The following is a 24,000-nucleotide window of genomic DNA, read 5'->3' as shown; positions in this document are numbered from 1 at the left end:
TACATGGGTACATACACATATGTACATGAGTACACACATACATGTGGCTATAACTGAACACATATAGGTGGCCATGATTGCACATATGCATACACACACTCAAGTACCTCAACCCAGGATACTTGCCCAGGGACAGAGTTACCAGACCCTGCCTTTTCCTCGCCTAGATCTCTCTCCCCAGATATAGTTCATCATCCACCGGCGCTGCACCATTCTGGCTCGTGACCCCTAAATAAGGCTGGTGGATCCTCTCCTCACCTACGAAGCATAAGGCCACGTTGATCCGTGCTGCAACTCTCGTCCAGAGCCTATGGCCACACTTTCCAACCTGCTCAGAGCCGGTCTAGAGACTCAGCCTTCTAGGTCTCATGAACTGGCAAGAGTACACCGCCTATCAAATTCCCTATAAAATCAGATTATCTGTCCCCTTTCCCCTCAGACCAATATACCCTTCAGTATGGTCTGACTCAGTGTCACGAAACAATGTCCAAAGTTTCATGACACTGAGTCAGGCCATAGTGAAGAGTAGACTAGGTAGCTAACCCTGGGGGAACTCAGAAGAAATAGTCATCTAAGCCATCTACTGCATAAGCCTCCACCGACTTAGAGCACATCCGATGAACGCACGCGATCAAATGACTAAGGATCCGACCCAGCAGTTAGATTCATGCACGCCCTGTTTCTAGTCAACTCCCTTGCGAGAGCCAACATCGATGCAGCGGATGATTCCTTTAGCCCGAGTGGTAAAAAGGCCAAGGACTGGAGCTGGAGGGATGAAGAGTACTTGGCTGCCTTTGCAGAGGACTAGAGTTCCGTTCCCAGCACCCGCCTCGCAGCTCACCACCTCCTGACACTCCAGCTCCAGGGAACTGCATGCTCTCCTCTGCTCTCCATCAACAGCAGAATGCATATGCTTACACACATGCACACACACATGCACATAAATTAAAAAATAAATAATTATTTTACAAACACAGGCTCAGCACCTACCAAGGGTTCAGAGAAAGGAAGTATGACAATCAGCTGTACGTGTCCCAGGTGCCACTGACTCCATTCAAGAAGTCAGGATAAGCCAGGCAGTGGTGGCACACGCCTTTAATCCCAGCACTCGGGAGGCAGAGGCAGGCGGATCTCTGAGTTCAAGGCCACCCTGGTCTACAGAGTGAGTTCCAGGACAGCCAGGGCTACACAGAGAAACGCTGTCTCATAAACACACACACACACACACACACACAAAAGTCAGGATAAGGGCTGGAGAAATGGCTCAGCAGTTAAGAGCACTGACTGCTCTTCCAGAGGTCCTGAGTTCAAATCCCAGCAACCACATGGTGGCTCACAACCATCCGTAATGAAATCTGATGCCCTCCTCTGGTGTGTCTGAAGACAGCTACAATGTACTTACATATAATAAATAGATAAATCTTTGGGCCAGAGGGGGGCAGGACTGGAGTGAGAAGATAATAATAATAATATTTTTTTTAAATCCTCAGCCTAATGTCACAATCCTTACCTATTCTCCAGGCATGGTGCACACACCAACCTGAACTGAACCCTAATCGCCACCCTGGCCTGGCTTACACAAACATTGATGAGTACCGTTATGTGTTTCTCGGAAACTGTCCACTGCAGACGGAATTCTCCCCCTCCCTTCCAGCAGCTCAACCTGCCTGTTGATATACCTCAACCTGCAAGGGCCACCTCAGCCTTACCTACCCTAGGCAGCCCTTGCAATGTCATCCCTGACTGTTCTCTTCCTAAATGTCCTAAATTCCTATCGTATTTCTAGCGTGTACATAGAATGTGGCTGTGTGTGACCATTTCTTATGCATTAGTATTTATCTAGTCTTCCTCCCCTGACATGAGATTCAATGTATCGGCAGGCAGGGACTGTGTGTCCAGGGACTGTCCGTTGTAACAGGACCCCAGACCTTCACACGAATGTCTCTGTGGTGAAAGTACCATTCAGGCTGGAAAACTCAACATGAACCAGCCCCACCTGCCAAAACTAAAACAAAGACCAGATCCATCCGAGTCCACAGTTCTAGAAAGGTCTCTAAATGCACTAACCTTGCTTTTTGGCTTCTCTAGTTCTGCTTCTGGCTAACTGTTCTTGCCAACATGGGATATGGTTTTTGTGCTGAAAGCTCATCCTGAGAAAAGCTCAGGACTACCCTGGGATCTTGAACACCCAGCAGAGTCATAAGCTAGCTGGCTAGTAAAGACTTTCTATTGGCTTAAACCCATGTCTAAGCAGACTTCTCTGGTGAGTCCCCCACAATACTCTATGATGTGCAACTGAGTCTACCTGGCATGGGATCATGATATAGTAGGCCATCGTTGCATGGTATATGGTGCATGCAAAGGTGGGTTTGGAGCTAAAAACCTTTCATTTGTCCTTACAAATGTTAGTTAGTAAAACAGGGTGGACTATGCCACTGGCTGAACCACCACCAACAACTACAGACTGATAGTAGAGTAGGCCTCAAGGCTCAACTATAAATGAATACACAGAAACTGTTATAAAACTATACATAAAAGATATACCCCAAGCTGGGCAGTGGTGGTGCGCACCTTTGATCCCAGCACTTGGGAGGCAGGGGCAGGTGGATCTCTGAGTTCAAGGCCAGTCTGGTCTACATACAGAGCAAGTTTCAGGACAACTGAGACTACACAGAGAAGTCTTGCAAAAAAGAGAGAGAGAGAGAGTGAGAGAACAAAGAAAATAAACATGACTGTGCCTCTCATGAGTCCACCCCCTACCTCCCCTGCCCTCTAAATCCCAAAGCCTGCAGCCAGTCTTGTCTTCTCCCCTACTGTTATGTAAGTGAATCCACACATACCCCAAACTGCCCTCTCTCAAGCTGTGCTTTCTTTCTGGATCCTCTGCCTCACAAGACATAAGCAATAGGAGCACACCTATCCAGGCCAGAAACTGGGCCGTTGTCCTTCGCAGCTTGTTTTGTGCACACACCTGTCCCACACACACATCCACAATTCTAAAGCTGTGTCCTCGTCATCTCTGCTGTTGACAATCTCCTTCTCCTGGCTGCCACCACCACCTCCCTCCCATCTCATCTACTGCCTGGGCTCTCACCATTACCTCCTTCACTGTGGGGTTCAGAATGAACCTCAGAGAACAATCATGGTCTTTCACAATCCTGCCTTGGCCCTGGAGACTCTTCATTACTGTATAACTAACGTATTTGCCTCAGCCTAAACACCTGGGGCTCTTTGGCTTGGTGAAGTGTGTCGGCCTAAAGTACATGTCTATGGCCATGTCTAAAGTACATGTCTTGTCTCTCCTAAGTCTAGCTCAGTCCCCAATCGTCCCGCAACTAGCTAGAAGCCTTCCCTACCAGGAAGGTTGACCAGTTGTCTTCTGAAGAGTTCTTCCTGTCTGTCTTCCCCACATAGTGGGTGCTGGTCAGTGTTGCAGCCGGACGAGGGGAAGGCACTCTGATTTACCACAGTGACTTATCATTTGCCATAATATAAAGCATCCCTCCATGAGACTTCCTGCTATTGCACCGGCGTACAGTCATTTCCTGTGAGACACAACAGACCAATTCAAAGGCCTAGATGGGAGTAAAACGTGAGAGCTGGAAGCTCTGAACATTATACTATAATTTATTTGTGTTGTTCAATTTCCATAAGAGCCAAGTTGAGTAACTAAATCTCAAACTTCCTGAACGAGCAGCCTTGTGAAGTCCGACTCCTTGAGAACCAAGGTGACACCTTAGCTCCATCATCCTAACGCCTGGCGTGTGACAGTTGCTCAGCCGTGAGCCACGAGTAAGTGAAGCTATGTGGGCTAAAGCTACCAACAGCTGTGTGCCTCCTCGCTTCCCCTCTCTAAAACTAAGCATGGCTCTCCCTCCTTCCATTTGCTCCTTTCTCCTCCCCGGGAAGGAGGGGGGCACAGCCCAGACCCCTGCAAAGGTGATGGAAAATCAGGAGGATTGTCGTTGAGAAAAGGCTGGCATCCAGGAAAGAGGAAAGACAGACAGATCACTGATACCTGTTTGTCCTCAGGTTCCCATGTAGGAAAACTCCAGGCGATGATGAACCAAAGGAAAGGCAGGGGGCCTGAAAAGAGAGGGCTTCCAGGCCTGCTTCCAGCAGGAGTTTACAGTTCTAGATAGCAAAACCTCCAGGACATGGCCTGTGTGGAGGAACCCACAGCGGGTAAGGAGCCCAAGCAAGACAGCCACAGCTTAGAGATGAATAATTCCCATCCGAGAGTCTTCACAGGACAAAGCTCAGAAGCAACCAGTTCAACAAAGCCTCTTATGGGATGCCTAGGAACATTATATTCAAGCTAGACAAGAGACAATAAAGACAGGAAGGCAGAAACTCTCCAGTAAGGCCACGCTCCATCCATTGGATTCTCTCAGCAAAGTAACATACATCCTTTGAAAAGGAAAGTCCAAAAACTAGAAATTACCGGTAAGTCCCTCTCATTTCACATTATATTGAAAAGAAGGTGATTTAATCATCAGATGATGTCTTTTAGTTAAGCCTTTGGTCAGAACCTGCAACTCATTGCACAGTCTTTGGACCAAGTTGGCCTCTGCAGGGTCCCCTTCAGAAAATGAAAACAGTGGTCGCTGTCAGTAATACCCTGACAGTTTCACTACAGGCTCATGGCAGACGCTATACCCATTGCACATTAGGTTCTCATGAGGGCATCAGCAAGATTCTGCTTCTCCAAGTCTGGAGAGATGGTTTGGCACATAAGAGCACTGACGAGCACCCAGGTTCAATTCCCAGATCCATGTGGCAGTTCACACCCAAGAGATCTAACAGCCTCTTCTGGTCTTTGAGGGCACCGAACACACGTGTATATAGACATACAAACAGGAAAAGCACATATAGACATAATGAAATAAAATAAAAAGATCTGATTTCTGAACCCATGAGACCTTTGACAGTCTACAAACGCAGGAATTATCCCAATCCTAAAGATCAGGAGAGAAACCACCAACCTGAGATGTCGACCTCTCGGCTGATGAGTATGTCTAGTCACCACAACCCAGGCTTTCAGAAACTCTGCCGTCAAGTAACACCATTTCTACATGAGCTACACATTCTTTCAGCGGGATCACCCGGATCCCAGCATCAGGACGACGCCTTGAAATAACCCACATAGGCACACACTGGATATGCACGGCAAAGCTATGATCCCCAGGGGGGCAGTTGACCAGCCCATATTTATGGCGCGTTGACCACACTGAAGCATCTTACATCTGTTACCTAGTTTCATCTTCAGAACCACGGTGTGAAGCTGGAACTACTATCTCCCTACACTCTGAGATGAAATTGTCCAGAAAATCCTACATAATGCTAATTTTTCTGGACTTGTCAGCCCTTTACACGAGCCAGCCATGATCATGAAAGTTGTTGGTAGTTGCTGCCATGTCTACTACACCCTCCTCGGTGACCAGCTGAGAGAGAGAGAGAGAGAGAGAGAGAGAGAGAGAGAGAGACTAAGTCACCTTCCTGAAGGCCTAATTCAGGACTTCCCTTAAAACTAGGATGGAACAAACAAGCTATATAAAGATATAAAACGCTTGAGTTCATACAGACAGAACTGGGTGAGAAGAGAGATACACTCCTGTGCTGTGACTTTCTGAAAGCCAAACTTCCAGAAGGCTTCCACCAGGCTTGAAGGGGAATGTTGAACTCACCGTGTAAGCCACTTAGGACAGAGGCCATGGTGTGTATTCACAACTTAAAAGGGAATGTAGGGAGCTGCAGAGATGGCTCAGTGGTTGAGAGCACTGGTTGTTCTTACAGAGGACCCAGGTTCAGTTCCCAGCACCTACATGGCAGCTTCTGACCTCTATAATGTCAGTTCCTGGGGACGAGATACTCTCTCCCAACCTCCAAGAGCAACAGGGACACACTTGGTACACAAACATACATGCAAATATTTGTACAATAAAATTAAATAAATCTTTTTTTCAATAGGGAAGGTTAGCCTAGGCATAGGCTTAGTATTTTTTTTAAAAAAACTTATTTTTGATAGGGGTTTTTAATGTTTTAACCTCCCTCCTAGCCCATCACCCGCCAGAGGTAGTGGAAAAGAAAGGGTATTCAGATATGGGGGAAGTGGACCTGATTAGAAATAGTTCTTTGGGGTAAATCCAATCTGTGTTGTTAGGATGTTAGCAGTTCCGTTTACACATGTCAGCAGCAGCAGCTCAATCTACGTACAAGCACCATTCACAGATCAGCAGCCGTAGTTCAGTGTGCAGGTCCAGCAGAAGCCTTGAGGCTCTGTTGTATGTTGCTTAGTAGTAGTTTCTTGGCGCGATTTTCATCTTCAATTGTCAGGATAGTAAATATGAATCAGCAGCGGCAACACAACCCAGCAGAAACAGCCAGGCCTCCGCTGAGTTAGAGGAGCAACCAGGACCAGAAGCCTCCAGGAATTCTCTGCCATGCCTCTCTCAGTGAAGTGAAGATCAGCTAGAATGCGTGACCAATGACGCCATGGTAAAGCCAGCTATGTAAGAGATGTTGCTGTCTGCTGAGTCCTATTTATACTCCCTCCAAACATCATGTGTCCTCCCACAGGTCTTTTGGTTTGGTTTGGTTTGGTTTTTGGTTTTTGAGACAGGGTTTCTCTGTATAGCACTGGCTGTCCTGGAACTCACTCTGTAGATCAGAGGAACTCAGAAATCCGCCTGCCTCTGCCTCCCAAGTGCTGGGATTAAAGGCTGCGCCACCACTGACTGCCTGGCTGCTCCCACAAATCTTGCCTCAGCAAAAGCCCATCTGAGTCTGGATCAGCTGACACAACTCTGCCAATTGGCCTGAGTTGGCAGAGGCAGGAAGACGCCTCCAGAACAGCGCCATAAGTTTTTTGATGTGTTCCTTTCTAGGAAGTCATGACAAGCGATGACCAGGTAAGGAACGGCAAGGTGTACCGATACCATCCGGCGTCATCCGCTGTCTGGGGGGGTCGCATTTCTCTTCCTTCTGAACACCATGCATTCTTTCACGTCTCTGCTTCAGCAAAAACATCATTTGACATAACTGACTTTCCAAAACAGCCAAAACTTTCCACTTCACTAGGATCTTCACAAATCATAGAAGGTTGCATCCTAAGAGTCACTGAACTTACCTAATGACAACAACATAAAAACCTTAGAACAAAGCACCTCAACCTACTTTTTACATGGTTTATCACCGGTCTGTTCAATTCAAGCTACTTTTAGAGATCATCTAGAAACTTAAAAAACAAAAAATAGGTCATTTCCATTGCAGGGATATCATCCAATAAAGCAGGTGATCAATCAGAACACACCCAGGAAGGTGTTCTGGTCTGAACTGGCCTTAACAAGCTAAAACTTAACAAAGAAACCCAAAAAAACACAAATCTGGGTGTGAAGTGAAAAGATCCCTTTTGCCAACTGTGTTCCCTTTACACACTGAAAAAGAAAAAAAAGTTCAAGACCTTATTGGAAAAAAAAAAATCCAAAGTGGAAAATTTGATTTCTATTGTCACCTCTGTAATGATGCACTTCTGTTTCAGGAGGTATGGGAGCCCAAAACTTTCTTCACAAGAGTCTACTCATGACTTTTAGGGTCCGGCCGAGGGCTCAGTGACTCTCAGCAGGAATCCGAATAGAAAGCAATGTTATGTTGCTGGACATATGCCCTGTGCTGGGTCTCACTGACATTTTACCCGGGTCTCAGGTCAAGGGCAGACACACAGCAGCTCCTTGGAGTACAGGCACAGGCTCCCGGCCATGAGAGCCAGCTGAAAATACCCATCCTTTGAGGACAGCTCATCAGCAGTCACAGCAGGGTTGTACCTGAAAGCCCTTCTCAAGCAGGACCCCTCCTACCCTTTCTGGGATGAAAGCCATACAATCTAAGATAAGAAGAGCAGATAGCTTCTCCTTTTGACAACTCTTCCAAAGGATGCTTTTCTCTGCAACCACTGCCTGTCTGGACCTCAAGGTAGGAGTGTGTGTGTGTGTGTGTGTGTGTTCCCTGTGTATATGTCTGTGTGTGTGTGTGTGTCACTGTGTGTCTTTGCCTGGATTGTCTGTGTGTGTAGCACATACCACAACATTTATAATTTTTATCATGAAGTCCATTTGAATTGCTGCCTAACTGGCACCACTATCCATTGCTACAATGTATCTTCCCGATTTGAAATCCCACACCTGTGAGGTGGTCCCCACCTTTTTCTACCCCCCTGGCAAGCATCTCACTTTCTGTTGTTACAAATGGAATTTATCTTACAAGTGGAAATTTTATTTTAATCCATCCACAAGGTTGATTTTCAAATCTGAAATAAAATACCAATAGCAAGGGCAACTGTCATTTTCAGTGCTTGAGAGAGGGGCAAAAACGGGGTGACAGGGAGGAGGGGAGAAAATGAATCTGGAAGACCTGGAGTCCCCAAATCACTTTTCTTCACTTGTGAAGCTATAGCGACTTCCCCATGGAGGAAGATTTAGCATTAGAGGGCTGGACATTTTCTGATCTAAATCTGGAAGACCAGCAGAGAGCTGGAGAGCTTGGGAAGGTGTCAGAGGATGCACAACTCTGCAGTTCTTGTTAGGGTCTTAGCCTGAGCAAGGTGCATCCAGCCCACGCCCACCTGTGTGCCACAGAGCATCTATAAAGGGAGGTAAAAGTAGATCTTTTGGAAACCTTAAAAAAATAATAATAAGAGCTGGAGAGATGGCTCAGAGGTTAAGAGCACTAGCTGCTCTTCCAGAGGTCCTGAGTTCAATTTCCAGCACAAAATGGTGGCTCACAATCATCTGTAATGGGACCTGATGCCCTCTTCTGGCCTGAAAGTGTACATGAAGGCAGAACACTATATACATAATAATAATAATAATAATAATAATAATAATAATAATAATAAATTGCCAGACATGGTGGTATATGCCTTTAATCCCAGCACTCAGGAGGCAGAAGCAGAAGGAGCTCTAAGTTCGAGGCCAGCCTAGTCTACAGAGTGAGTTCCAGGACAGCCAGAGCTGTTACATAGAGAAAGAAAAGCCCTGTCTGAAAAACAAAACATAACAAAAAATAAATAAATAAATAATAAATACAAGAGATGTGAAATCCTGTGAGTCTTCAACAACAACAACAGCAATAATAATAAATACAAGAGGCACCTTAATAATAATAAAAAGGTGGAGCCTTGTGAGGCACCTTAGTGTGCAGAGATAACTTAAGCACACTTTCCCTACATTGTCCCCATGCGAACAGACCCACATAATCTGCTTTGGATAACCGACAAGGAAAATCCTAAAGGCTTGGTTAGCCCCTCAGGGCACAGCACAGAAGCAGGGTGTCCAGGAATAACATCAGCTGCTGACCAGGTACCGCATACACACTGCCTCATTTCACCTTCACACCAACCCCACAAAGAATAACTTTACTGTTCCCTTTACATATATAAAAAAAAAAAAAAAGAAAGAAAGAAAAGAAAGAATTCAGTAAAGATGCGATTCACACAAGGTCATCTGGCTTATAAAGCACTTTACTATGTCTGTCCCTCCAAAATCCATGTTTTCGATTAATATTTCAAGGTAAAAAGTACCTTTGTACCCTCATAGCAAAGAAAGAAAATAATTCATAGAAATCTCTTGGCTAAAATGCCTTAATACTTAAAAATAGCCCCAATTATGTTTTACCAGGTTAAATGTGGACTAAGCAGGAGCAGAGACTCCTCTGGTCCCTGGAGTTGGGCTCGTGACCTGGACCAATCACTTGGCTCTCAGCCTTAGTTTCCAGGAAACCTACAAACCAAAGCTACATCCATCTCTTCCTTCATCTTGAAGTATTTCTAGTGAGGTTCAGATAACCAGCTTGGTAGCCAGGGATGTCCGGGGAGCCAAGGATGTCAAAGGTTTCCGTCTTTCTCTCACCTCTTTAGTTAGAATTGCTCACAGAAGTCACCAGTTAAGGTTGAGATGCAGAGACTAAGAGAGATTGGGGTGTCTGTGTCATAACCTCTCCTCCTATTGCTCAGACATCTTTGTGGTGGGGGGTGGGAGGGAGAAGGGTGCAAGAGCAGAGCTGGTGGAGGGCTTCAAGGAGACTGTGTTTTCCCAGAGAAGAGGGCAAATACACACATGAACTCACAGCAGTTATGACGGCACACACGAGATCTATGCAAGCCCAAGGCCAGACAAAATCCTATCCGGGGACTGGGGTAGGGGGGATCAACAAAGTCTACCCATAGCTGGGAAGATACTAGCATCTGATAGCTGCTGGAGAGAGGGAGTCCATTTTAATAGTGTAATAGCAGGTATATGGACAGCTCGCCAGGGCAGACCTCACACCGATAGTAACTGGGTAACACAAACTGGACTCAGGTGGTTGAGAAAGGGAAGCGAGGAGAGAGAGAGAGAGAGAGAGAGAGAGAGAGAGAGAGAGAGAGAGAGGGGAGGAGGAGGAGGAGGAGGAGGAGAAGAGAGGAGAGGAGGGGAGGAGAGGGGAGGGGAGGGGAGGGGAGAGCAGAGGAGGGGAGGGGAGGGGAGAGGGGAGGAGAGGAGAGGAGAGGAGAGGATAGAGAGAGAGAAAAAGAAGCTGGATGGGTTAAGTAGGTGGGAATGGGTCTGGAAGGAGCTGAGGAAGGGAAAATGAATATAATCAAAATGCACTCTAAGAAATTCTCAAAGAATTAGTAAAACTCGCTTATGTTATTAGTTAACTAGAAAGTTACTTCCCAGCACCCGCTGTTTGTGGAGCCATGCAGTAGTCAGTGAGGAATACCAAAAAAGTAGAAGCCACCATCCTCAGATGAGGACATATCTCCAAGTCTGAGGACCTGTAAGTCATACAAAACAGAAACACAAAAAGACTTGCTGGGCGTACCATTCCGGTCTAAAATACGAACAAGAGGTTTAGCCAGGTGAGGTGACACAGGCCTTTGATCCCCGCACTCTGGAGGCAGAGGTAGGCAGATCTCTAGGAGTTCCATAATGGGTCTCAGGACAGCCAGGGCTACATAGAGACCCCCTATCTCAGCGTCCCCACCCGGTCCTCCAAAAAAAGAAGTGTTTATGTAAGAACATCAATGAGGACTGAAAGGACCATGTTTTTCCCGAAACAAAATGGGAATTTAAAAAAAAAATTCTGAGAATGGAGGATTTGTGGTGAGAGAGACGGTGTGTGGGCAGCGTAACTCTTGGTGGGTACAGAGATGCATCAGAAAGAGAGCCAGGAGGGAGACGGAAGACTTGTTAGGAGAAGGCGACTTGTTAGGTTGGTTTGTAAGTTGTCCCTAGAACAGGCTGATCTGAGCAGCCTGCTGAATGTTGGAAATTCTCAACTCCTCTAGACAAGAAGCAAATGGGTACTCAGAAGCCGCAGACATCAGCTCTCCTCACAAACCAGTGAAGAAGAGCTCTTAGTATAGGGACGCTGAGCTGTGGGCAAGACCGCTGTCCCCGCAAGCTCAGATGGTGGCAGCCTAGTGCCAGCCACTCATGCAGGTGGACATGGTCCAAAGCCTTACACTTCTTTCCTCGCTGCTTCCCTCTGCCAGCCACCAGGCCATTGAGAGAGAGCAAGGACACTGTCCACCTCTTCCCCAAGGCCTCTAGATGCCCCGTTGTTCAGGAGAATCCTGTTTTGAAGAGAGCCCAGAAAGAAACTGCAAGAAACGTGGTCTAAAAAGTCCTAGGACCATGGTTCTCAACGTGCGGGTCACGATGACCCCTAGGGGGTGTCAAACAACCTTTTCACAGAGGTCGCCTAAGACCATCCCAAAACACAGATTCCTAACAGTAGCAAAATTATAGTTATGAAGTAACGAAAATAATTCCATGGTTTGGGCGTGAGGGTGGGGGTACCATCACAACATGAGGACGGGTATTAAATGGTCTCAGCGTTAGGAAGGTTGAGAGTCACTGTCCTAGACTCTTCTTGTGAGTGGGACTATCAGAACGCACTGGCTTCTTAAGCTTTTCTCAGACAGAGGAGTGAAATGTATCACACCTGTTCTCTCTCACAGGGGCCCGACTCAGGACAAGCTGTGCACACTTGTTAAAGTATTCTGCAACCTCACCGGTTTAGAGGAGCCGGTTCCCGTGAAACCAGCAACTCACAACTTAGAGGGGAAGCCTTCTTGCCTCTCCCTGTAATCCTCTCTCCTCAAAGAAAATGGTAAAGCCCGTCCCTGGGCGCCAACCCACGGATGAGGAGGTGGTGGCACGAAGACTTCTGCTCCATAGTCTGCCAAACTTGGCCCTGCACAGAACACCTTCACAATGGGAAGATCAGCTCCTCGGATAAATGAAAACTGTCTGTGCTCCTGCCTGCCGGGAGACAAACCCTAGCCAGCCTGTTCCTGCTCAACCCGAGTACTAAAATGCCTCCAGTTGGTTCCTATTTCATTAAAAGTCCACGAAGGGAGAAACAAGAGCGCCTGAAAGACACAGACCTTGCAGCATCTCTCAAACTTTTTGATACAGGCGAGATGGGTTGTGAGCAAATGTCACCTATCTGGGTTTCTTCTCCCTTACCTACGCCAGCGCAGAAGCCAGTGTCCACCAACATATACACACAACAGACCCGGGTGGTAGAAAAGCCAGCCACTTGGCATGGTTCTCGAAAATTCAACCACCTCAGTGTGAACGAGGCTAGTGCCCTCTCTGAGGTCAGCTCTGCAGTGCCATCAAATCACCCCACCAAAGACAGACACTGTGAGGACCGGGAACGCCTCCCTGAAAAGGGCAATCCCGGTTCAAGACGGGACTATTCCCAACACAGGCCGGGAAGTTCCGTCTTTCCGTGTGCTCCACTGCCCAGCAAACCCAGATTTCCCTTGGCAGGAGCCGGGTCTCTGGAGCTTTGAGCCCTGGAAGAGGTAGGTTTCCAAAGAGACTTTTCTGCCCTCGCTCTGCTTTGGGGTTCTGCAGTTGCCAGGATCTGCAAACCTGCCTAGCTGGTGCAAACAAATGGTGGTTACACCTTACGCTCGCTCGCTCGCTCGTGTTTTCTTACACATGCATACTGCACTCACCACACTTACACATACGTACCTTTCGCCCTCCATTGTGGGAGGCCCGGCAGGGTTAGTAGTCACCAAACTGTGCATGCACCCGGGAACTGGCGCTGCTCGCTGGGTTCTCCCAGCAGACCCGTGAGGGACCCTGATCAGCAACCGTGATTCAGCATGGCTGCAACTGAGACCTCCTCCCTCCCAATCCTCCTTCCTCTTGACTTACTCGCGGCAGGCTTCTACCGCAAAAGCGACGGTGCTAGAAAATGTCTTACCCAGAGCTCCCTGCAGCCCTTTCAGCTGCTAAAAGCAGCAACCCACTCGCTTCCCCTCCCCCGCAGGCTGGCTTCTCCTCTGTCTCCTAGGAACAGCCACAGCTTCGGCGGCGGCGGCGGCGGCGACCCAAGGGCTGTGCCACCTTTCCAGCTGTTTCCACATCTGCTCAGGCATCCCCAGCCCTAGCGACTAGCCCACCCCACAGTCTCCTGCCTCCTCGGCTGCACTACAGCGGATCAGAGGGAGCCTCTCTAACGCTAACAGAGAAAAGCTGACCCCTCCTTCTCTCCTCCTCCTCCTAGGCTGTGAGTCTGTGGGCCTGGCCAGATTGCTGGAATGAGGAGGCCCCTCTGTGGCCTGCAATGGAGTTTACCCACCTGGGAAAATTCACTTGTGAGTAATGTCAGCCGATTCCCCCTCCCCGAGCCCACAGTAGTTCTGAGATGCGACATTAAGACAAGTGGGTTGGAGTGTGTGGGTGTCACAGAACTGAAATGAATAAGAAGAATTAGACATGGGAGCCAGGGCCAGATGCGTTATGTGGGGAGAGGGGGGGGAGGTGCAACTGAAACAAACCCCCAGTATTACAAAATGCCAAAGACCATTGCAGTGATCACCACAAAAACACCACAACAGAACCGCTTTCTAAGGTCTGCCATACTGAACCTTATGCAAGCTGTAGCTCCAACTCACAACGTCTACTACTGAGCCCCCATCCCCCAGCCAGAGCCCCTGCACCCTGTTAACCTCTAGATGTTGGTCCTACCTGGAATGGCTCCTCTAACCCTGATCCTTGAGTCTTTATGGAAGCGCAGTAAGTCACAGGTCTTCTGAAACCTTCCCCAAATCACACCAGTGACAGCTGGTAGCCTCCAACATAAACTTCAAAGGGTATTGCTCTTATTGTTCACCTCCCCCTAACTGAGTGTCCGAGGGAGTTGGTTTTGTTTTGTTTTGTTTTTTGTTTTTTGATTTTTAACATGCCTTGTTTCTAGAGCTAAAAGACTATCTTGTGGAAAGCCGACCGGAAGCTAAGTTTGTGTCTTCTAGAGCTAACCAGGGCTTAGAGATAATTGGGTCCATTAGTGGTGAAAATTTTCTCAGAAGCTTCCCCAATCAGGAAAGGAAAAGCCAGACACGAGTACCCATCCATCCCTTGCTTTAGGACTCCTCACCAACCAATACACCCGGCCTCTCTGGAGGCTCGGAGCAGCACTGGCTGAGTGGGCTTCCACTGGGTAGCCTATGACCTCACACTCAATCCTTCATTCCCAGGACACTCCCTAAAGTCTCTGTCAACTCTACTAATTGCGAGTTTACAAAAGTTGCAAAGGTCCTGCTTTCTTTCTTGGTATGCCCTAGCCATCTGCCTAGCGGTGCCACTTTCCTGGGCTCTCGAGTCTGTGGGAACCTCAGGAGGATATAAACGGCACGTGTTGCTTGTACAGTTCGGGCCTGCTAAGTTTCTTCAGTTGTTTCGCAGAGTTCAAGCCATCAAGCAAAGGAAGGAACACAGGTCTAGAAGCAGCAGGTGTCGATAACTTGGACTTGACAGAACATTCTGACCCCAAACCAGATGAGGTGTGAGTCTCAAGGTTTATCTCCCCAGACACACCAGTGTCCCCTTAGCTGGGACCACAACCCAGAGTCATTCTCCATCCTAGAAGAGCACTCACACCCAGCAGCTCTGTGTCTTCGCTTGTTCACAGCCAAACCCCTCCTCTCTCTCTCTCTCCCACCGCTTCCCTCCCTCCTCTAATCAGCTTCATGCTTCTGTTCCAGATATTTCCTCTGGACATCAATCACAGGGACCACAAGAGGCTGAGCATCACAAATAAGGAAGTGGAATCCCAGAATCCGTGCCAGAGTGCAGGCAGGCCACTGGGGTAGGCAGGCAGCTGGGTGAGTCACAGGAGGGATATAAAACTGACTTCCCTTTGTGTGTGCCTTCATTCACGTCTTCGCCATACAGGAAAGGGGGGAGGAAAAAAATCTGAGAAGGAAATCCTTAAGGACTGAATATACTCACGCTTCAAAATGAATGACTAGAGCCAACATAAAGCCTCAGGTGGTTCCCTTGCAACCTACCTTTGCCATATGAGGAACCAGCGTCAGCCAGATGTGTCGGATCACACCCACTTGTCGTACCACCCATTCTCCATCAGCCAGATGTGTCGGATCACACTCACTCGTCGCACCACCCACGCTCCATGAGGCGAAAGGAAGATGGCCATCCAGGAAAACCATCCACCAGAACTAAGGGTAGCAGAGCCAACGGCCCTTCTCTATACTACTGGAATATTTTTCTGGTCTCTGCTACATTTAACATCTCCTACCTGTTATCCAAGCATTCTGTGGGCCACAGTCTGATCTGTTCAGTGTAGGCTAGTGCTCCTGACTGTACTTCAGTCCCAAGAGGGGCTGCTTGGGGTTCTAGTAGACACACTCAAAAGGACCAAAGTGGTTCCTGACTGGAGGAAAGTCCCCATCCTTGGCCTGTTCTGAATCTATGTCAAAGCCCGCTCCCCACTCCACAGGTTCTTCCCAATGCCTTGAGCGACCTCCACAGTTAGCCCAAGCGCACCTGGTGAGCCCAGATCTCCATCCCAAAGTGACTCATCCGGTCATCCATGCCAACTTTGTTCTGAATCCTCCAGCTCTTACTTGGCTTGAGAAGAACTAGGGTTAGAAAGTAAAACATTTTCAGTCTGGATTTGGTCAACAAAGTTCTCAGCACTGGTACTTCATCCGGAGATACTTGGGCCGACGGTGCGTTCCCATAACTTTCCTTTCACTTCTTTTCTGGCTTTTCCCTCCAAGTTTTCAATGCTTTGCATTCTTACATCTGCAGGCACTGTAACAGCGCCGTGTCTCGAAGCACACTGTGTATCTGAACCATTTACTTCGCTGGTTAAAGGTGTAAACGTCAGAGGATCTAAAGCACTCAGCAGACAAAGGCAGGTGGATCTCTGTGGGTTCGAGGCCAGCCTGGTCTACAGAGCAAGTTCCAGAACAGCTGGGGTTACACAAAGAAACCCTGTTTCAGAAGAAAGAGACAGAGACAGAGACAGAGACAGAGACAATATTCCTTATCTTGATGGTTTGGGGTGCCAGAGAGATGACTCTGTGGTTAGAAGCATGCATTGCTCTTGCCAAGGACCTGAATTTGGTTCCCGGTGCCCAACTCATGTGGCCACAACCACCTGTGACTCCAGCTCCCAGTGACCTGCATTCAACCATGCACATATGCAAATACACATACACACATAACTAAAAAAAAAAAAACCTTTTAAAAAGGAATTATTGTGCTGTAAAAACACCTAGAAGTGGAAATTCTGCATAATTTATATATTACAAAAAGAATACTGGGTAGTAGGGTTCTACCTAACACCTGTGACATCAGAGCCCAGGAGGAGGAATTTCAATAAGCCCCATGGGTGACTGGAATCCACAGCTAGATGAGAAGACCGAATAGACTTTAGGATCCTAACAGGGCACAGTGCAGGTGTGCTTACCAGAAGCAGACGTCATTTTCCCTTCTACATGAAGAGATTAATATCAGTAGCTATCTCCAAGAGTCCTAAGGCTTAAAGATGGGAGTGAAGCATGAAGCAGAGATTGACTGTTCTTCCAGAGGTCCTGAGTTCCTGAGTTTCTAGCCTAGGAAAAGCATTAGTTAACAGCCACTAGTTGTTAACTAGTCCCATAGTCGTCTTTATCTTCTTCAGGGCTATTAATAGTAAACATCTGTTACCCATTGATCAACATGGAACAATATTCAGCAGGGGAGGGCATTGTGTGGAGTTGCCACACACCCCCAGTGGCCTTGCTGCTGAAGGGTCAGCAAGGACCAGACAAGACCAGAGCTAAGGTACTGCCCGCCCTTATCTCTACACCAAAACTTCCCACAGGTTTGCACAGCCTCAAGGCTCATCATTTGCTATTACGCCTCTACTTTAGAGATGAGCCAATCAAGACAAAGCTAGAAAGGAACTTACTTAAGACCACTCGAGAACCAAGCAAGCTGAGCATGGAAACCACACCCTCAGGTGCCTGTCCCAGATACTTTCCACCTCACTTCCCGTTTAGGAGTCCCCCCCCCCCCAAAGACTTTATATAGAGCTGGCATCCAACGCTTCTAAACGCCTCCTGTAGGAAGATCCTCTGGTCACCAGCCAGGCTTAGCCAGTGAGGAAACCATTGGACCCAAGAGTCGGAGCAAAGGCAGAGTGAGGACAGCACAGGAGGCAGCTGGCACACCCCTCAGGGCTTTTTAGTTTTTCCAAGAACTCTTTCCCTTACCAAAGCTGCAGCCCACAACTGGTGCCCCCTGCTGGTAAGCCTGTGTATCTCTCATAGCAAAAGCGAAACCACTTCTCACAAAAGGAAGAAACCCCCAGCTTCCTCAGTTCACAGATTCAAGAACAAGCATTGATTCAGCTTTAAATTAATGGCTGCCATCATCTTCCCCTTCACCTCGCCTTTCAATTCTTTTCTTTCTTTTATTATTTTGTATTTATTTATTTACTTACTTACTTATCTATTTATTTATTTTTGGTTTTTGGAGACAGGGTTTCTCTGTGTAGCCCTGACTGTCCTGGAACTCACTCTGTAGACCAGGCTGGCCTTGAACTCAGAAATCCACCTGCCTCTGCCTCCCAAGTGCTGGTATTAAAGATATGCACCACCACTGCCCCCCTCAATTCTTTTCTTGATCCAAAGAAAACCTAGTCGTTTTACATAAAAAGGTTAAATACAGATGACACGTTCAAGGCCTGCCTGAGCCAGAGAGTGAGTTCTAGGTCAACCTGGATAACTTAGTAAACCTCGGCCTCACACAAAAGAAAATAAAGGTGAGCCTGGGGATATGGCAGTTCTGTGGATGCGCGCTTGTAGAGCGCTTGTGAGCGCTTGATTCCATCTCTGCTGTGAGCGGGTGAAGGGGAGCTAAAGACGTGGTAAATATCCATGATCAATGATAGCATGCGATTAATTCCACCAAGGCTCACTGAGCTCTGCGGTGAACTGCGGCAGGCAGCTATGGCGTAAATTTCGATGAACTTGGTACAGCTAGAAAGCCCAAGAGTTTATAGACTGGCTGGAAGGATTCCACATATGATGGTAATAACTGAGACTTGAGAATAACTGAGAGCCCATCAAAAATCAGCAGAAGACAAATTTCAGTTTGGGGAAAATTTAGAAACAAACAAACAAACAAAAATGTTTAGGGGGCTGGAGAGATGGCTCAGCAGTTAAGAGCACTGACTGGCACCGGGCATGGTGGCACACGCCTTTAATCCCAGCACTCCGGAGGCAGAGGCAGGCGGATTTCTGAGTTCCAGGACAGCCTGGTCTACAAAGTGAGTTCCAGGACAGCCAGGGTTACACAGAGAAACCCTGTCTCGAAAAACCAAAAAAAAAAAAAAAAAGCACTGACTTTTTCCAGAGGTCCTGAGTTCAATTCCCAGCAACCACATGGTGGCTCACAACCATCTGTAATGGGATCCAATGCCCTCTTCTGGTGTATGTGACGACACCTACAGTCTAAAAAAAAATACTTTAAAAAAATAAAAGTTTAGATCTTACTAAAACTGTGGTGGGGGGTTGTTGTCATCACTCATGGCTCAGTGGTTACGAGCACTGGCTGCTCTTGCAGAGGACCAGAGGTGTTCCAATTCCCAGTTCAACATCTGTAACTCCAGTTCCAGAGGATCCAGTGCCCTCTTCTGGCCTGCAAGGGCACTGCACACAGTGATGCACAGACATCCACTCAGGCTAATAACCATACACATAAAAATGAAATCTTTTTTTAAAAATAAAATAAAGGGATGGAGAGATGGCTCAGTGGGTAAGAGCACTGACTGTTCTTCCGAAGGTCCTGAGTTCAAATCCCAGCAACTACATGGTGGCCCTCAACCACCTGAAATGAGATCTGATATCCTCTTCTGGTGTGTCCGAAGACAGCTACAGTGTACTTACATATAATAATAAATAAATCTTTAAAAAAAAAAAAAAAGGCCAGGCATGGTAGCACAGGCCTTTAATTCCAGCACTCTGGAGGCAGAGGCAGGCAGGTCTCTATGAGTTCAAAGCTGGCCTGGTCTACAAGGTGAGTCCAAGACACCCAGGGCTCTGTTACACAAAGAAATCCTGTCGAGGAAGAAAACAAACTCAAAACCAAACAACAGCAACAAAAAATGTATTAGTTTTTTTTTTGTTTTTTGTTTTTTTTTTTTTTTAAGATTTTAATTACTCAGCCAGGCATGGTGGCACACGCCTTTAATCCCAGCACTGGAGGCTAGCTTGGTCTTCAGAGTGAGTTTCAGGACAGCCAGGGCTATACAGAGAAACCCTGTCTTGAAAAACAAAAAACAAAAACAACAAAAAAAAAGATTTTAATTACTCATATGTAGGTATGTATTTATGGGGATGTGAGCGCAGATATATTCTGACCACAGGGGTAGGCATCAGATCCTCTGGAGCTGGAGTTATAGGTGGTTGTGAGCCACAGGGTGGAGCTGGGAAACTCTCTGGTTCTCTGCAAGAGTGGCATGTGTTCTTTACTGCTGAGCCATCTCCCCAGACCCCAGTCTTGTTTCTTTGAAGCAGATCTCCACATGTAGCCCAGGCTACTCTCTAACTCATGACTCCTGCTTCCACCTCCAAAATGCTGGACATTTTCAAACAGGGCATTTATCAAGCGGGGAAGAGCGGGGGAGGAGACTTGCTTCATTCGGGCATGGTGGGTGGCACATGCTTCTAATCCCACTAACTCAGGAGGCCTGGGTAGTAAGATCTCTGTGAGTTTTAGGCTACCCTGGTCTAGATATACTTTTCCAGGTCAGCCAGGTCTATGTAGTGAGGTGCTATCTCAAAAAATCACTTATCATTGTATCTGCAACTAGATCATCTCGACTTCCCATAACTTACAGGTGTGACTTTAAGATACAAGTTTAATACACTTGTATATGTATTGCATTCGCTTTATATTTAAAGAGTAAAATTTGTAATTTTAACTACTAAAAAAAAAATGTCCAGTACTATGGCACTGAACACACCCACCTCTGCTTTACACTTCCAGGACACTTTCTATGTTTGTTTGTTTGCTTGTTTGTTTTTCGAGACAGGGTTTCTCTGTATAGCCCTGGCTGTCCTGGAACTCCCTCTGTAGACCAGGCTGGCCTCGAACTCAGAAATCTGCCTGCCTCTGCCTCCCGAGTGCTGGGATTAAAGGCGTGCACCACCACTGCCCGGCCCAGTTCGCTTTCCTCATTGCCTCTATACCATCTTCCCCCCAGAGCCAGCTAGCCGGTGTTTATTACCTGCTTGTTTTATTGTTCTGGGGATTAAGCGGACGGCTCTATAGGTGCATCCTTCCCACTGAAGCTCCACCTCAGACTTAGGTAGGTTTTATCTCTAGGGTATCCCAGATAAATGCAAGCTTCCATTAGTCAGATCTGTCTGTCTTGACCTGCCTCTGTCCCTCAGCTAACCTTATTTTCATGTTGTGACACGTCCCGGAGTTTATTTCTTACAGCTTGGCAATACTCCATTTTACTTATACATTTGCTTGTTGGTGGACACTGGGCTGGTATTTCCCCTTAGAATAGAGCAAAATCTAGCATTTCCCTAAGGTGGACATTTTTAGCTGGTTTCCAGGTTTTTGATATAATGATGGCCTTTAAGCAAAGTTTGTTCTCCTTTGAGCTTTCTCCTTGGGCTAAGTTGTTCCAAATGACATCACAGAAACAAAGGACCTGAACACTTTAGTATCTCTCTATTTTTTTCTTCACTATTTATTAAACAAATCTGTGCTGTATTTCACTGCCCTTGCCTGCTGCTTCCTGACGCTTGGTGACTAGCGCTGGCAGTGTCAGCTATGAGAGGACAAGCACTGGACCAAGAGCACAGAGAGAATGTCTGCAGAGGGAAGAGAGCTCCCATAAAACTGCCCCAAGTCTCACCACAATCTGGATTTTTCTCAGTGTACATACACATACTCTCTCTCTTTCACACACATACCATATACACACACACTCACACACCACCCCCCCACACACACACACACACACTCTCACACCACACACACCACACACACATATGCATTCACACTACCCACACACACATACCACACACACACACCACACACACTCTCTCACACACACACCACCCAAACACACACACCACACACATACTCTCTCTCACACACACACATATCAGACACACACACTCACACACCACACACACTTACACAGACACTCATACACCACATACACTCTTACAACACACACTCACACACACACATACACACTCATAAACCACACATACATACACACACATATACACACCACACACACATATATATACTCACACCATACACACACAAACACACACACCTATGCACCAGAGATCCCCAAGGCCAGTTCTCATGTCCCAGTGTTTACTAGAAGGACTTGCTGACCTCAGAGCTGAAGTCATTGGGATGACACTGGTAAGTATACGCTCCCAGAAGGGCGTAGCGAGCAGGTCCAGAGAGAGAAAAGGTGAAGACAGCTGCAGTGTACTTACATATAATAAATAGAGAAATCTTAAAGGAAAAAAAGTACGGGCTGGCAAGATGGCTCAGCGGTTAAGAACACCGACTGCTCTTCCAAAGGTCCTGAGTTCAAATCCCAGCAACCACATGGTGGCTCACAACCATCCGTAATGAGATCTGATGCCCTCTTCTGGTGTGTTTGAAGACAGCTACAGTGTACTTACATATAACAATAAATAAATCTAAACAAACAAACAAAAAGTACACGCTCCAGCAGGAAAGCAGAGGGTTGGCAATAATCACACTGCTATAGAGCCTAGGCACAATAAACAAGGGGATGGTGGGGACACTTCCTAAGTTCACATGCCTGGATAAAGGCCAAGCTCACAAATGGGCCATTTAAAAGGACAGCAGCACCAAGCCAGACATGCTAACATTTTACCTACTGCAACCAAATGAAGGTTCTTTTTGGCCCAAACCCATACAGCTATGGAAGAGACTGTCTGTTATACTTCAATCCAACCGGCTGCAAACCATCATTAAAAGCAGTTATACCAAGAGAACAGAAATCTTGACAAAGCCCAACAGCGGCTTTTTAAATTCGGATCATGCCATTCCTCTACTCAAAAGCCTTGAATTGCTAGGCAGCACCCTGTAATCTCAGCGTTCAGGGGCTGAGAAAGACCAATCATGAGTTCAGAGCCACCCAGGCTGTATGGGCAGCCCCCAGCTGGCCAGCCAAAGTGAGACCCTGTCTCAAAAACTAAACACAAAACAAAACCAAGAAACCCTCAATAGGCTTTCAACTCATTCGTTCAGAGGGGTTAATAGTCTGCTTCTCTGTTGCTGTGATAATTACCATGGCCCAAAAGCAACTTGGGGAAGAGAGGTTCTATGTGGCCTACAGGCAGACACTCCTCTGCTTCCCAGGAGTGTCAAGCTGACAACCATGTTAATCATCCCAGAGGCAAAATCTTTACAAGGGTCTACTTCCCAAACCATAACCTGGTGCTCCCACCTCACTGCCTACTCCTGGGCCCCTCTTCCCTCAACTACAGCCGCCCTAGTCAATGGCCAAATTAAAACCTTCCGTATTAATTTAGTAAGAAACTGAATTCAGACACTAAGAAGACCCATGGTGCTCTAGACCTGAAGCTAGAAGTTCAAGCTCACTTACTACTTTTTGAACCATCTCGCTGCTCCAAAACTGACATGACTAGTTTACAAAGGAAATTTCCCAACATACACGCCCTCTCAATTACAGAAAACTGACCTGCATCTTCATCAGAAACTGGTGAAGAGTCAAAATAAGGAGACCAGAAGACCCTGTCAATCACGGAGCCCGTTCCTTCACAGGGAACCTCAGACCATCAGTTACTGTGGGATGGCCTCAATCTAGGATAACTGTCAGTTTTTTAGACCTATTAATTTGTGTGTGTGTGTATGAGTATTTGCCTGCGCACATGATCGTGCACAGGGTGCGGGCCTGTGTCCTTCAGAGGTCAGAAGAGGGCACTGGATCTGCTAGGACCAGAACTACTGACAGTTGTGAGCTGCCATGGGAATGCTGGAGATCACCTCAACAGCAACAAGTCAGCTCCAGCCCCTGCTGCCGTGGCTCACTAAAAGTCTCAGGTGACTGCTATTTCCAAAACTAAATAAATTAGTCTGCACCCTACAGCCGGTTTGCTATTATTAGTCTTGGCAAAAACAATAGAATTTAAATGGCTGGGTTTTTTTTTTTTAACGGTCTCTGTGACCTCATATTCAAAAGGGCCAATGACATAAGGAACCCAATCTATCATGCTCTGCATGTCAGCTGAGCAGTGGGACTGTCCTCTGTGTCTTTGTAAAGCTAGTTCAAACACCTGTCACATTTCCCCGTAACAGAGCCCCTCCTGTCTATAGGCCCAACACAAATGCCGGGACTCTCATAATTGTTTAAGTTCTCACCATCCAAACCAAACTATGGGTGTCTTAAGAGGAAAAGGCTGGCCCCCAGTCAGCTTAGTAGTAAATCTTCTGTTGGATGTATAAGAATGAGTCTCTCACAAAGACTTCTATCAAATCATAAGAGATCGAAACAATTCCATAGTCTAGGAAATAAGTTGACTTACCAGGTTAAACAGCAAACGGAAGTTCTCTCAGTCTACAGATTCACCCCTCTGACCCAGAGTAAACATCACCCAGCTCGTCCAAG

General features: G+C 47.0%; 1 protein-coding gene and 1 pseudogene across 5 annotated transcripts in view; one reads left to right on the top strand and one right to left on the bottom strand.

Annotated features, from left to right (window-relative positions):
• Positions 1 to 24,000, bottom strand: part of Klhl3 (kelch like family member 3) — a 121,953-nt gene extending 97,953 nt beyond the window's left edge. For 2 of the 5 annotated variants that reach the window (XM_021180216.3, XM_029468305.2), the window contains exon 1: positions 13,029 to 13,253. In XM_021180216.3, the coding sequence (XP_021035875.1) occupies positions 13,029 to 13,084 (56 nt within the window). In that variant the 5' untranslated portion in view covers positions 13,085 to 13,253. The other 3 variants (XM_029468306.2, XM_029468307.2, XM_029468308.2) reach the window with 3 other exon arrangements.
• On the top strand, positions 17,031 to 21,505 carry LOC147000952 (uncharacterized; annotated as a pseudogene).

This window comes from Mus caroli, unplaced genomic scaffold, assembly GCF_978045245.1.
Source record: "Mus caroli unplaced genomic scaffold, Mus_caroli_1 scaffold_15, whole genome shotgun sequence".
NCBI lineage: Eukaryota > Metazoa > Chordata > Mammalia > Rodentia > Muridae > Mus > Mus caroli.
Note: the sequence above shows the minus strand (reverse complement) of the source record. Positions and strands in the feature narration are given on the sequence as shown.